This window comes from Nuphar pumila, chromosome 15, assembly GCF_984573655.1.
Source record: "Nuphar pumila chromosome 15, dmNupPumi1.hap1.1, whole genome shotgun sequence".
In the NCBI taxonomy this organism is placed as follows: domain Eukaryota; kingdom Viridiplantae; phylum Streptophyta; class Magnoliopsida; order Nymphaeales; family Nymphaeaceae; genus Nuphar; species Nuphar pumila.
Window position 1 is genome coordinate 89,349,529 of NC_143263.1, and position 15,546 is coordinate 89,365,074.

The window sequence follows — 15,546 nt, forward strand, 5'->3', positions numbered from 1 at the left end:
AAAAGGCAAAAACTTAGAAAATAACCTATTTACTCACTGGAAATAGATCTATTGGATGTAGGTGGGTCTTCAAAATTAAAGCTAAAAGTGATGGGTCATTAGAACGTTATAAAGCCCGGTTGGTAGCAAAAGGATACACTCAAGAATACGGTATAGACTATGAAGAAACCTTCACTCCCGTAGCTAGGATGACTAGTGTTAGGACTCTTATTGCAGTTGCGTCAGTTAAAAAATGACCTATTTATCAATTAGATGTTAAGAATGCATTCCTAAATGATGAATTAAATAAAGAGGTTTACATGGATCCTCCACCAGGAGTATGTATTGGTGAAAATAAAATTCTCAAACTTAAAAGGCATCATATGGGTTAAAGCAAGCTCCAAAGGCTTGGCATGATAGATTTAGCAATGTAATGATAGGTTTGAATTTTCACTCATGCTATACTGACACTGCCTTGTTTGTGAAAAGTGCAGTGTCTTTAGTAGTCTATGTCACAGGGATTCGGCTAGCAGGGTGCCGTACCCGCGTCGACGCAACTCGATGCGGGTGCGGGTGCTGTCAACCCGACCCTGGGTGCGTTGACCGCACCTAGGGTCATTTCGGTCCATTTTTTTGGATTTTTTTAAAATAATTTTTTGCCCTATGAAAAGGGAGGGGGTGTTGCCCAACCGCTGGAGTATTGGGGTAACCAACCCCCACTCCCCACGATCCCCCACGACCCCCATCTCCCTTCTGTTTCGCCCCTCTCTTACGCACTCTTCTAAACCCCCCATCCTCTTCCTCTCTCACTCGTTACCTGTCTCTCTCACTCGTTATCTTCCTTCCCCTACTTCTCTCCCTCTCGTTTTCCTTTCTTTCTCGCACCATTTGGTGAAAAGGCACACGGCTCACACGAGCACGATGGCGAGGGGACTCCTTTGGATTCTAGCCGAAAGAGGGATTCTACGATTCACAAGTAGGGTTTACTACGATTGTTGTGGGTGTATTTTGTTTCAAGTTTGCAATGGGTTGTAACACACCCCAAATATAATGGATTTTGAAAGAAAAAAAGAGGGGTTTTAATGGCTGCTGAAAACCTCAAATCGGCAGATTTAGGGGTTTTGATTGCTTTGAATCCCAAATCAAAAGAGGAGTTTTAAGGGCTGCCGTAAACCCCAAATCAGCAGATTTGGAGATTTCGGCTGCTATGGACCAAAAAAAAAAACTCGAAGATTGAAATCACGGACTAAGTACTGGCAACAAAACATTTTTTTTCTTCTTGTATGAAATCCATGAATAGAAATCTGCAATTTAGTTATCCTAAATTAAAATTGAAAAAATGTTTGTGATTTGCCTCAACTAATCGGTGTTCTCTTTTGTATCTCAAAGTATAGTTGTGTATGACTGCGGGTTTGCATTTTTATCCATGGTCGAAAATCTGTCTGCAACACCTGCATTACAGCAAAGGATATGTTTTATTAGTTGTTCTCACTTGCTTAGTTCTTATCCCATCATAACTGTGTAATGAATGGTGTTGTACATTTGGATGCAAGTAGGAGTTATATTGGTCGAGATAATATGAGATTTTATGCTACCTAAAATGTGATGAACATGAAATGTCGATGAGTTATCTTTTTAAGTATTAAAACATATGTTGTGATTTGCAATATAGATTGTAACTGATGACACCCCTAATTATTAGAAGGGAAATCTATGCGTGTTTATGGATATTCTATAACATAGGGAATTTGTAGGTATTTTTGGCACACGTGGGTCCATGGGTGTTGTATATTTAATCCCTGTACAACTTATTTTCTTAGATACACTATGGTACTGTGCTATGCTTTACTGGATATTGGTTTTTCCAGATGATTATACCGTGATGGTAACATTCACACCAGAAATCGTGAAATATGTTGTTTGTTCATGTACATTTTTTTTATAGAAAACTATAGTTCTAATTGAATTTGAACATATTGAGTAGTGGATTATATATATATATATATATTTTACATTTTTGCCCCTGCCGCACCCCCGGGTTTTTTGGAAGTGCCGAATCCCCGCACCCGCACCCGCACCCATGTGACATAGTCAGTAGTTATTCTACTACTTTATGTTGATGATATGATCATCACTGAAAGTGATGAGCAATGAATCAATGATATTAAGAAAGTTTTAAAAGAAAATTTTGACATGTCTGACCTTGGTTTCTTAAGATATTTTTTAGGAATTTAAGTAGCGTACTCTCCCCGAGGGTACATTCTCTCTCAGATGAAACTTGCTGTTGACATTTGTTCCAAGTCTGGCATCTCCGATGATAAGAAGACAGAAACCCCTGAAGTTATCAATCCAAAGTTAAGGTTGGAAGATGGAACACTCCTCGAGGATCCTACTCCCTACCGCCAACTTGTTGGGTCTCTGACCTACTTATCCATCACTCGGCCAGACATAGCTCATGCAGTTCACTCAATCTGTCAGTTTCAACATGTACCTATAACTGTGCACATGAGTGCAGTCTTAAGGATAGTCAGATATATCAAAAACACCATAATTAAGAGAGTTTTTATTTCCTCTTCGTCATCACTTGATTTAATTGCTTATACTGATGCTGATTGGGGAGGAAATCCCAATGATAGAGTCTCAACTACCGATTTTTGTGTTTTCTTAGTTGACTATGATTTCTTGGAGATGCAAGAAGCAACACAAAATATCATTGTCCTCAACAGAAGCGGTGTATCGTGCAATGGCTACTACAACTATGGAGCTTGTGTGGCTTAGAAGTCTTCTCAGTGATATGGGCATAATCATCTCTACTCCTTCGAAGATGTGTTGTGACAACAAAAGCGCAATCTATATCGCAAGCAATCACACCTTCCATAAGCATACTAAACACATCGAGATGGACTGCCATTACGTTTGTGATGAATACATAAGAGGAACCATAGCACTGCCTTACGTTACATCCGAGTACCAGTTGACGGACTTCTTCACTAAAGCCCTTGTTGCTCCTCGTTTTATGTTCCTTCTCAACAAGCTTTCGGTTATATCCCTGTAAAGCTTGAGGGAGGGTGTTAAAATACATGTAATCAATATATATATATATATATATATATATATATATATATATATATATATATATATATATTCAATCATACCCGATAAGGGTATTCCTGTAATTCTGTCCAATAGGGACATTATAGTCTTTTTTCATTTTTGTTTTTCTTTTCTTATTTTCCTTTTTCTTTCTTTTATTTTTCTGTTTTCTTTTTCCTAAAAATGCATTTAATGCATTCACATTGGGGGTCCCAACTAAGAGTCGTTGGGCCCCCAACGGTCACAATTGTGACCGTTGGGAGCCCAATGACACCTTGTTGGGCCTCCCAACGTGGTCTCTCTCTCTTACTTTTCTCCCTCTCTCTCGTTCCTTCTTGCCTATAAATAAGTGGGGTATCCCCCTTTGTAAAGCATTGGCTTCTTCAAGCCCTTTCTTGCATTTATAAGAATTTATGTTTGCAAGCCATTGCTGGCTTTTGTGTATGTCATTTTTTGAACTTGTTCTTTTGCTTTTTATATGTGGATGTCCATTGTATGACATTGTTTTTATTTCCGCATGTTTCATTACAATTTTGTTGACTATTATCAGTCTTGGTTACACGTTATTCTTGATGACTGTTACCAGACTTGACAAAGATGTTGTTTTGGTGCTGATTAGCAGATCTGATTGTATGTTATTTTAGAGAATTGGTTTCAGATCTGCCACTGTGCTTTGTGTGTGTAATCCGGATCAGATTTGCCACGTTTTGCTTATGTGCAGTCTGATTAGATTTGTCATGACTTTTACATGTGAAATCTGATCAGATTGGCCACTTTTTGAGCATAAGCAATCTGATTAGATTGTCGATGAACTAAGCATGTGCAATCTGATTAGACTGTCGATGGACTGAGCATGTTCTATCTGATCAGATTGCCGATTATGTTGGATGCTTGCAATCTGATTAGATTGGCAGTGTGTTGGAGGTTGAATCTGAACAGTTTTGCTATGCTCATACCCGCATTCATGTTGAATACAAGGTGATATATCTGATGTGATTTGATTGTGCATGCTTATGCATTCGAATACCATGTTACAAATGTGCATATCATAGGTATGGAATTCTGAATTTTATTTGGATGTTTGCATAGATGTGATCTATGTCATATGGGTGCGGGTGCGGGGGTGCGGCAAAAAAAAAAAAAAAATATATATATATATATATATATAGAAGGGGGTTCGGGGGTTCCCCTCGGTGCGGGTCCCGCTACGTGATCAGCGGGCGGGGGTCAGGGGGGGCCGCCCCTGGTGGGGGGTTATAGGGGGCAGTGCCCCCGCCCCCCCCCCCCCCCCCCCCCCCCCCCCCAAGATTTTTTTTTTAAATTCCGCAGCCCATTTTTGTTAAAATATATGTAATTCATATATATGTATATGTTTATATACATATATATATGTATTATCTAAAATACCCGTTGGGGGTATTTTAGTCATTTCACAAGTACCCGATAAGGGTACTGTTTTTCTTTTTTTTATTTTTTGTAATTTCTTTTTTTTCTTTTTACTTTTTATTTTTTGTATTTTTGCCCACCTAAAAGGGGCCCCACCATGGAGTCGATGGGGCCCCCACCAGTCACATATGTGACCGTTGGGGGCTCCCAACGACTCCATGGTAGCCCCTAGGTGGCTCTTCTTTTAAGGCCATAAGGCCACTCCTCCTCTCCTTCTTTTGTGTATAAATAGGGGTGAACCCCTCTTGTATTCTTCACTCTTGAGAGCTCTCTCTCTTTTCAATAAGAGACATTTATATTTTTATGTTGTGTTGTCTCTTGTGGGTTTGGGTGTTTGCCCTTTTGTTTGTTCATTAGTGGATGTTGTAAGTGCTTAATGCACTTTTTGCTTTTTCGCATATTTCATTACATGGTATCAGAGCCTTGTGTATGCTCTTCTTCTTAATATAGCTAGTTGTGTAGCTATATTTTTTTCTTGTTGTAGCTCTCTTCATTTATCCTCTTGTGAGTGATTAAAATGGAAGGAGAACAAAAGATTGATCTCTCCTTCAAGCTCAATGGCTCCAACTACATGATGTGGGCCACCGCCATGGAGAACAACCTCAAAGGTAAAAAACTTTGGGGATACGTTATGGGCACCATTCCGGAACCACAACTCCAACTAACTAAGATGGATGGTGATCAAGAAAAAGCTCTTGAAGGAAATGCCCGCATGAAGGCCATTGAAGATCACCAATCTAAAGTGGAAGATTGGGAAAGTAAGCATGCCAAGATTCTTGCTTGGTTTATGAACAATGTAGAGCTCAAGATTTGCGCCAACATTGCTAAGTTTCGGATGGCTAATGAAGCATGGTTCTTTATGAAAGACATGTTTACTCAAAAAGACCTTGCTCGTCAATTCTTTCTTCAAGAAAAAATTCGGACTATCAAGCAAGGAGAAATGAGTGTAAGGGATTACTTTAGCACTCTTGGTCCTCTATGGGATGAACTATCTTTACTAGAACCAAAATGGGTTTCTAGTGTGGATGTGGAATTAAGGAGAGAACAAATGGAAAAAGAACACTTTTTTCAATTTTTACATGGGCTTAGGCCCGAATATGAACAAGTTAGATCTTCCCTCCTACATAGATCTAAGCCTCTTCCCTTGGAAGATGTCATAGCCGAAATATGCCAAGAAGAAACTCGTCTTGGCATGATTAAAGGAGGAGATGATGTCTTGGCCGTATCAAAACCCGGCAACCATATGAAAGCTTACAAACCTCCACATTTTGGAAGGCAAAATAACTATAATGGCAACTATAGAAAAGCCATTTGCCATCATTGTCAAGAGTCGGGTCATATAAGACCTAATTGCCCTAAGTTGAATGAAGCACCTAAAAGTAAGGTTGCTTCCGTTGAAGAAGCTACTCAAAAGAAAGAGGAAACCATCAAAGGGAAGGGATCTTTTTCTCTTGCTCAACTATCGGAAGCACTACAAACTCTACTCAAGATACCATCAACCTCGGGTGCCGCCATAGCTTCTTCCTCTCCTCCAGGTATGTCTTCTTGGATCCTTGACTCTGAAGCTTCCTTTCATATGACCCCAGTTGAAAATGAGCTTTCCGATTTGTGTAATAATTATAAAAACTCCTATGTTTCAACTGCCGATGGTACATCTTTACAAGTAAAAAGTTTTGGAACTTTAAACTTTTCAAAAGATTTCTTTGTGCCAAACGTGAGAGTTGTACCTCAACTTAATTTAAACCTCCTCTCTGTTGCTCAAATATGTGATCATGGATGTGAAATCTCCTTCTCAACTAAGGATTGCTCTATACAGGATCTCCGGTCCGGGAAGCAGATTGGGCAAGGCCATAGGAGGGGAGATCTCTATTACATGAGCAACTTGAAACTCCCCACTAAGTCTTTTTGTAACCATGTCCAAGATAAAAATATTGAAATTTGGCATCAAAGACTTGGACATCCAAGTTTCTCAAAAATGTACTCCTTTCCATTTGGAAAGAAATTTTGTAATGAGAAACATTTTGTTTTCTATAATTGCATCTTTGGCAAAATGAAATCCATTCCTTTTCCAAACCGAACTTTTGTGTCCAAAAGACCTTTTGAGTTAGTCCATTCGGACATTTGGGGTCCTTCCCCGGTTATGTCTAAAGGAGGTTACTCCTATTACGTTACTTTCATTGATGACTACACTAGGTATGTATGGATCTACTTTCTCAATTTAAAATCCGAAGTCTTTGACTTCAAAAAATTTCATATGATAGTTAAAAATCAATTTTCAAGTAATATCTCTACTCTTAGATCCGATTCGGGTGGAGAATATTTATCAAATGAATTTCAAAATTATTTAGAAGTAAATGAAATTTGTCATCAAAGATCGTGTCGTAGGACTCTCCAACAAAACGGCTTAGCCGAAAGAAAGCATAGACACATCATGGAAACCACTAGGACACTTCTTATTTCCAAAGAAATTCCGAAGAGTTTTTGGGCCGAAGCGGCCTTAACCTCAACTTAATAAATAGAATGATATCTTCATCCTTACAAAATACATCTCCATATGAAAAACTATTTGAAAGAACACTCGATTTCAATAGATTAAGAATTTTTGGATGTAAATGTTTTGTCCTTACACATAAACGACACAAATTATCTTCTAAAGCTATTGAATGTGTTTTCTTGGGATATGGAGAAAATTAAAAGGGTTTTAGATGTTTTGACTTGAAAAATAACAAACTCTATGTATCCAAAGATGTAACCTTTTTGGAAAATAAAAATGGTTTTGTGAAAACTAAAGATATTGACGAAAGTGAATATGCTTTTTTATTTGATCTTCTATCTCAAGAAGATGAGACTTCTCAAGAAGAGGAAATCTCTAATGATTTGTTGAATGACCTAGAGGATATTCCTCTTGACAATGTTGTAGATGAAAGTGATAGACCAATCCAAACCTATGTTAGGCGTGGTCAACAAACTCAAATGAGCGCCTTAGAAAAATACTCTCAAGGATCCAACATAGAAGAAACCTCTTTAAGGAGATCCGGTCGGATCTCCAATCCTCCTAATAGGTTTGTTTCCTATGAGTCCCTAACTCCAAGGTATAGAGCGTGTCTAATTGCGTTGCACTCATTTCATGAACCATCACACTATAATGAGGCCAAAAACATTCCCCAATGGGTTGAAGCCATGAACTTAGAGCTTAGTGCCCTTGAGAAGGCAAAAACTTGAGAAATAACTTCGTTACCCACTGGAAAGAAATCAATTGGATGTAGATGGGTCTTCAAAATTAAAACTAAGAGTGATGGTTCATAAGAACGTTATAAAGCCCGGTTAGTTGCTAAAGGATATGCTCAAGAATATGGTATAGATTATGAAAAAACTTTCGCACCTGTTGCTAGAATGACTAGTGTTAGGACTCTTATTGCCATTGCGTCTATGAAAAAATGACCTATCTATCAACTAGATGTTAAGAGTGCATTTCTAAATGCCGAATTAAATGAAGAAGTTTACATGGATCCCCCACCAGGAGTATGTATTGGTAAAAATAAAATTATCAAACTTAAAAAGGCATTATATGGTTTAAAACAAGCCCCAAAGGCTTGGCATGATAGATTTAGTAATGTAATGACAAGTTTGAATTTTCGTTCATGTTATACTGACACTGCTTTGTTTGTGAAAAGTGCAGTGTCTTCAGTAGTTATTTTACTACTTTATGTTGATGATATGATCATCACTGGAAGTGATGAGCAAGGAATTTATGATATTAAGAAAGTTTTAAAAGAACATTTTGACATGTCTGATCTTGGTTTCTTAAGATACTTTTTAGGGATTGAAGTGGCGTACTCTCCTCGAGGGTACATTCTCTCTCAGATGAAACTGACTGCTGACATTTGTTCCAAATCTGGTATCTCCGATGATAAGAAGACAGAAACCCCTGAAGTCATCAATGCAAAATTAAGGTTGGAAGATGGAACACCTCTCGACGATCCTACTCCCTACCGGCAACTTGTTGGGTCTCTAACCTACTTATCCATTACTCGGCCAGACATAGCTCATGCTGTCCACTCTGTCAGTCAGTTTCAACATGCACCTACAACCGTGCACATGAGTGCAGTCTTAAGGATCGTCAGATATATCAAAAACACCATAACTAAGGGAGTTTTTCTTTCCTCCTCCTCATCACTTCATTTAATTGCTTATACTGTTGCTGATTGGGGAGGAAATCCCAATGACCGAGTCTCAACTACGGGATTTTGTGTTTTCTTAGGTGACTATGATTTCTTGGAGATGCAAGAAGCATCACAAAGTATCCTTGTCCTCAACGGAAGCAGAATATCGTGCTATGACCACCACAACCATGAAACTTGTATGGCTAAGAAGTCTTCTCAGTGATATGGGCATTGTCATCTCTACTCCTTCGAAGATGTGTTGTGACAACAAAAGTGTAATTTATATTGCAAACAATCACACCTTCCCTGAGCGTACTAAGCATATTGAGATGGACTGCCATTACGTACGTGATGAATACCTGAGAGGAACCATAGCACTACCTTATGTTACATCTGAGTACCAGTTGGCGGACTTCTTCACTAAGGCCCTTGCTGCTCCTCGTTTTTTGTTTCTCCTTAACAAGCTTTCGATTATATCCCCGTAAAGCTTGAGGGAGGGTGTTAAAATATATGTAATTCATATATATGTATATGTTTATATACATATATATATATATATATATGTATTATCTAAAATACCCGATAGGGGTATTTTAGTCATTTCACAAGTACCCGATAGGGGTACTTGTTTTTCTTTTCTTTATTTTTTGTAAATTCTTTTTTTTTTCTTTTTTCTTTTTATTTTTTGTATTTTTGCCCACCTAAAAGGGGCCCCACCATGGAGTCGATGGGGCCCCCAACGACTCCATGGGAGCCCCTAGGTGGCTCTTCTTTTAAGGCCATAAGGCCACTCCTCCTCTCCTTCTTTTGTGTATAAATAGGGGTGAACCCCTCTTGTATTCTTCACTCTTGAGAGCTCTCTCTCTTTTTAATAAGAGACATTTATATTTTTATGTTGTGTTGTCTCTTGTGGGTTTGGGTGTTTGCCCTTTTGTTTGTTCATTAGTGGATGTTGTAAGTGCTTAATGCACTCTTTGCTTTTCCGCATATTTCATTATAATTTTATAGGGTAAATTTAAAAAAAATAAAATCCAAAATGACCCTGGGTGCATTGACCGCACCGGGTGCCACACACGCGTCGCGTCGACGCTGGTGCGGCACCTGTCTGGCCGAATCCCTGTGACATAGGATATGATCATGTGCATATTTGGGTGTTTATGCATGAAATTGACCACAACGGGTCGTGTAGGTCTGGAGCATGTGTTGCTCTACTTGTATTGATTTTATTTATGCATTGCAAAATTTATTTATGAAAATTATTAGTTTTCTTAAATTACTTGAAATTGGTTTTGCATGTTGATTTGCAAAATAGTTCTTTTATAAAGAACCTGAAATTGTTTAAAAAGATAAAAAAGACCAAACAGTATAATTAATCTCTTCTTTGATGTCTTTTCTACAGTGTAGAAATCTTAGATGACGGTTTTGGGAAACCCGTGAGGATACTAAAACTCCGTGTGCGATTGTACTCCTGAATCAGATATGATGGTTCACCCTCCTGGTCACAGTTTTAGGGAGATTCAACCACTTTGCCTAGGGGTGTTGGTGTTGAATCAGTTGTAGTTATTGGTATACCAAGAAAGTAGCGTCACTGGATGTTGATTTCTAATGTTTCGATGGATAGTCTTGATTTTTGATATCGGTCGAGGAACGATTGTGGAACCCAGTAATAAAATATAAATTGTGTATTAAACTACAACTGAAAACTTAACTTGTACTTCTGGAATTTGTGTTCGTTTTGAGTATTCACGGGTTTAAGAAAAAGTGAAAACTAAAATTATGTATATTTAATAGGGACATGCATGCAAAAACAACTCTGATAAATAACTTGATAAGTTATTCATGTATGTGCACTGAATCATGCATTTTTACTGTTCTGCATTGTTGATGCATTCATGCTTATTCTGTTTCGCATAATGATTGTTATTGCATGATATTTGTTTAAATGCTTGAATGGTAAGTTGATTATGGTGAATTGTTATTGTGATATTCCTCTGAAATTATGCATGAATTCGGTTTATGCTATTTTCTTATTGTTTGAATTTTTAGAAAAAATCGTATAGAGGACTTTAGTTCTTACCTGTTTTCAAAAACTGTTTTACTGGTCTGGGTGCTTAGTGATGGGTTGACTTGCTAGCCGGAGACTGCGAGCCTTGTGACTCGTTCTGTGTTCCCTGATAGAGTGGCTCATTATGTCATAGACGATTTTACTGTTGCAGTTATTTGACATTATTCATTGATTAATAAAGTTGATTATTCTTAATTGTTTCATTTGTGGTTTGGTACATTAAATCTGTGAAACCCCGGATCCTTGGGTTTCTTTCCGCAATTGTTTAAAAAAAAAATCACTATTTTTAGTGATGATTAGTTGGTCATTACAGTTCACTTACATCGCTTTTCTATATTTTAGTCCGATTTTCCAATATCTATGATCAGTCAGGATGTGTTACTGACTTAAATCTGGTGATTTTAGCTGATAAGGTTTTCTGGTCAAAATGTTAATTGTTAGGATGTCATGTCATTTTCCAAATGTATCTCATGTAGCTCCTTTATTTCGTTTGCATTAAAGAAAGTTTATGTAATTGTTCCTACTTTCTATTTCTGGAAATCAAATTAACCTTTTTTGTTGTATTTATTGGCAGTTATGGGAAAGGTGGAAGGGCAGGGTGAATCATGGCATGGTCATGTTACTGCTGTAACGGTTGCCCCAGAGTTTCGGAGGCAAAAATTGGCCAAGAAACTAATGAACATGCTGGAAGATATGAGTGACAAGATGTAAGCTATAACAAATTCTAATATGTTTCTTCATGCTCCTTTTTTTTTATTCTGTAAGAAAGAAATATGTTGCTAATGTGTCACACACATGCATGTATATTGCTTGACCTTTCTGTCTTCCATGGTTCTTTTTATTATGAGTTTGATTACATGGTATTGTCAAAGAATAGGAATGGCAGAAAGTCACATGATTATATAAGACTGGAGATGCATCTGATAGGTTTTGCTGATGGATGTCATGTGCATGTCAGAATGTTGGGTATCGTGAAGCTTTTGAGATATCATTATTTGGTTCCATACTCTTTTACATTTGTATTGCTTAGTGTTTATTTAAATTTCTTAAATGTATAACGATGTGATCTATGTTTTTAAGTCTCCTACAATTTGGAAGAGGATGAGTTTATTTAAAATCCTTATATCTATATATATATCTATATATATATATATATATATATATATATATATATATATATATATATATATATATATATATTGCTCCGGTGCTCTGGGAGCACCTACTCCCGCATACTAGAAATCATAGTTGTCGGTTGCATCTTCTCAATCAGACCTTATAGATGTACTTAACATAGCTTATTTGATAAGAATCATGTTTTGGATCATATTTTTTGGACATAAAAATAGGTCTTTTTAAGTCATGAAATTTTAGTTCATTGTGAGCAGTTGATTTTTAAAGATCTTAAAAAATCTACGTGTATGCCATAATCACATGATCCAAAACTTGTTTTCCACTAAATAATGATTGTAGATCATATCTATAGGGTCTGATCAATGAAAAAAACTCAGATTTTGAAAATTTGAAGCTTCTATTAGGTGTGAGTAGGTTCTCTAGGAGCACCCTATCATTACTATATATATATATATATATATATATATATATATATATATATATATATATATGATGTGATCAATCTCTTTTAAGTCATCTTAGATTTGGAGAGGCGAGGCTGTTGCCTGGAAACAAATTTAAGTTTTTATAAGGTGGATCACATTGTCCTTGACTAGTCTCTGAAAGAGGTGATGTAAAAAAAGCTTTCATTTTTACTTATGATGCATATTTTTTCTCTTGGAGGATCTCTTCTAAAGAGATTGCGTTTTATTTGCTCTGTGCTTGTAATGACGTCACCACCCATGATTCTGATTTTTTATAGTTTGGGCACTTTTGTTCTCTCAAGTCTAGTTAAGGCTAGCTAACTTTTATCTTCTTATTCCTGTTGAATCATTTGGTATCCAAATAAGGAATCATGTTCAAGATTTTCATTGAATATTAAGATAGTGATTCTTCAAGCATATTGCTTCAGTGGGGCTGGCATAATTGTATAGATTGCATGCATGAATTAATGGAACTTAAGATTGTAAATCCATGAGGAACCAGTTATAGCCGGCTGAAAAAAGGTAGTGGCTGAGTGTGATCCATTATTCTTTCTCAGGTGAGAGGAAATGTCTGTGCTTTCATATCATTAAATATAAAACCCTAATAGGGTCCTATTGCAATAACGATACAACTAAGTTCTATACTTCTATAACATGAGGACACTACTTGACTTGGACTTAAGTTACGTCTCATTGCAACTAAGACCAAAAGAAAACAAAATACTATAGCCATGCCCAAGGGGGTCAGCACCCTATAGATGACCAACATACCCCTGCTATTGATGAGGGTGTAAAAAGACAAAAATACCCTTCTGGTCTAACAAAGATGTCATCCGCCCTTGTCTTAAAAAGATCATTTACTTCTGAATTAAGTATTGATTCCATCCTTGTCATCTTGTGTTTCCAAGGTCTTTCTGACAATGATCCACCTATATATTTGTGAAGACTATAAGAGGACGTGTGGTTGCATAGTTTGGGAGAAAGGGGCTTTGGATTTTGAAGTGAATTAGATGAAACCTAATTGGATCTTGCCCATTGTTTAACTCCTGTAAACATGCCAACTGGCATATATATGAGCTGGCAAGGACATTAAATGGCTAAATCTTTAAAAAAATGTCAGTGATGGTGCTAAAACATATAAAAAAACATGGAAAAGAAAATATTACTAATAGGAAATATAGACAACTAACTATCCTAATATGGATATAAAACATAGGTAAGATGCACCAATTTCATACTCCCTTTGAGAGTTTTGGAGAGAAACATGCCAAAATGTGGAGTGTGATGAGATTTAGTGAATAGGTTTAGGAGTTTCTTTTTCCGATGTAGAAGAGGTTTAAAAGTTGTTGCCAAGAACTTGTCTATAGCATAACGACAATTGATATCGATTTAATGAAACCTTGGATTCTTGTAATATGGGTAACACTTTCTATCATCATAATACAATGGCATATGTTTAGAAATTGTAGCCCCTGCACCAGTTGAAAACTAGAGGAGCTAAGCAATCCCTAAAGTAATTTTGCTGATGGCGTGATACTCTCTCTGTAGTAGATAGAGCTATCTGTTGTTTTTTGCTATGTCAAGAAAGAAATGGATTGCCCACAGATATGTGGACGCTGATGATAGAAGACTGACTATTAGTTGCACCACCAAAGTTTGAGTTTAGCCAAGTGCAACGTTTTAATGTAGTTAATGAAAATAACAAGGCAATTAATGATAATATCTCAAACAGAGTGAATGATTCTCAAGGCTGCCTCCATCTATGTCACATGGACACTTATCCTGTGTATCCCGTGTTGACATGGAATGAACTCGGACACTTCACGGACATGACAGCACTTCATGGACATAGTCAAACCAGCTTCGCAGACGGTCAACATTTTGTCATTAACTTTATCTATTTTCTTTTATGACCTTTTTCTTTTAAAATTTGTCATCAATTATGTCACATTTCAGTTTCAACTTAGCTTCATTATTTGATGTTCCGAATTATAGTGATGTAGAATTGTTGTTCTATACACTCTCATGCACATACATACATCAATGTGTGTATACGGTTGTCCTTGTGTTCTGATTTTTGAAAATTGTTGTACCGTACCAAGGGTATCCGAATAGTGTCCCACTCCTGCATTTGTATCCATGTAACATAGGCTGCCATGTATATTGATCTAGGAGCACCTTGTGAAACCAACTTACTAAGTGCACTGCATATGTTATTTTCAACTCTTGATATGGTTTACTACTTAAGATCTAAAAACAACCGCCTGCACATTATAGGATTAATAAGGGATTCCTATTCGGTATAAAGAAGCTTCACATTTGCATTTAAATGTGTTCATGACGAAATCCTCGTGAAGAGGTTGGTATGGTTGAGATTCCTTTTTGTTCTTTTGGTAGAAATAAACAGTTGATCATGCTGATAATTAAATAGTATTGTCATAACAGAAACATGCCTTGAATCTACAGATGATATGCCATGCCAACTAATTTGCATAGAAGGTTGAGATTGAAGTTCAACAAAAAGCAACTAAATAGAGATGGAAGTACGAACTATGATGGGGGGAGGGGAGCTTCAGTACATGCCACATATTAAGCATGCACCATAAAGTGGTACTTCAGTTTATATTTTCCATGTTTATACAGTCCACAGGACTAGGTGATGCCTGGCATTGGGCTTGAATCTGTTAAGATGACATGATATGGTTCTGGATCCACCTCTGGTCCAGATCCATATATTATGTTTTGTATTTTGCACATGCTTGTATTTTATGTTTATAATCAGGGATATTATTGTCCATAATCTTTGTAAAGTGCTATATATAAACACAGTTTTCTAGGTCACGATTGATGACCATTCTGTGCAGCCCCTTGCCTCCTCCCATCTACTTTCTGCTGGTAGTGAAGACGTGGCTGGAACTCTGAATTCAAACATGGTATCAGAGCGGGTTGAATCAATCTACGCCCATTGAAGGTTGCTCATTTTCTCTTCCTTTCTTCTATTTCTTATTCTTCCTCTCTCCTCTTCTTTTCTGTTTCACGACAGATCTGCTTTCTCTTTGGATCTGGGTCCCTTCTAATCTACCTCTCATTCTTCTCATTTTTTTTTCTTTTTTCTTTTAAAGGATAGATCTGATCACGTCATATCTGGTGCTGTTTTTCTGTCTAAAGAACAGATCTGACGTGTTGTTTTCTGTCCTAAGAA

General features: G+C 37.1%; 1 protein-coding gene across 1 annotated transcript in view; it reads left to right on the plus strand.

Moving 5' to 3' along the window:
• The window catches only part of LOC149815948 (Acyl-CoA N-acyltransferases (NAT) superfamily protein), a 62,099-nt gene that overhangs the window by 21,460 nt on the left and 25,093 nt on the right, over nt 1–15,546 (plus strand). Inside the window, exon 3 of the mRNA XM_089988966.1 lies at nt 11,321–11,453. Within this exon, the coding sequence (XP_089845092.1) occupies nt 11,321–11,453 (133 nt within the window). The remainder of the gene's footprint in view (nt 1–11,320; nt 11,454–15,546) is intronic.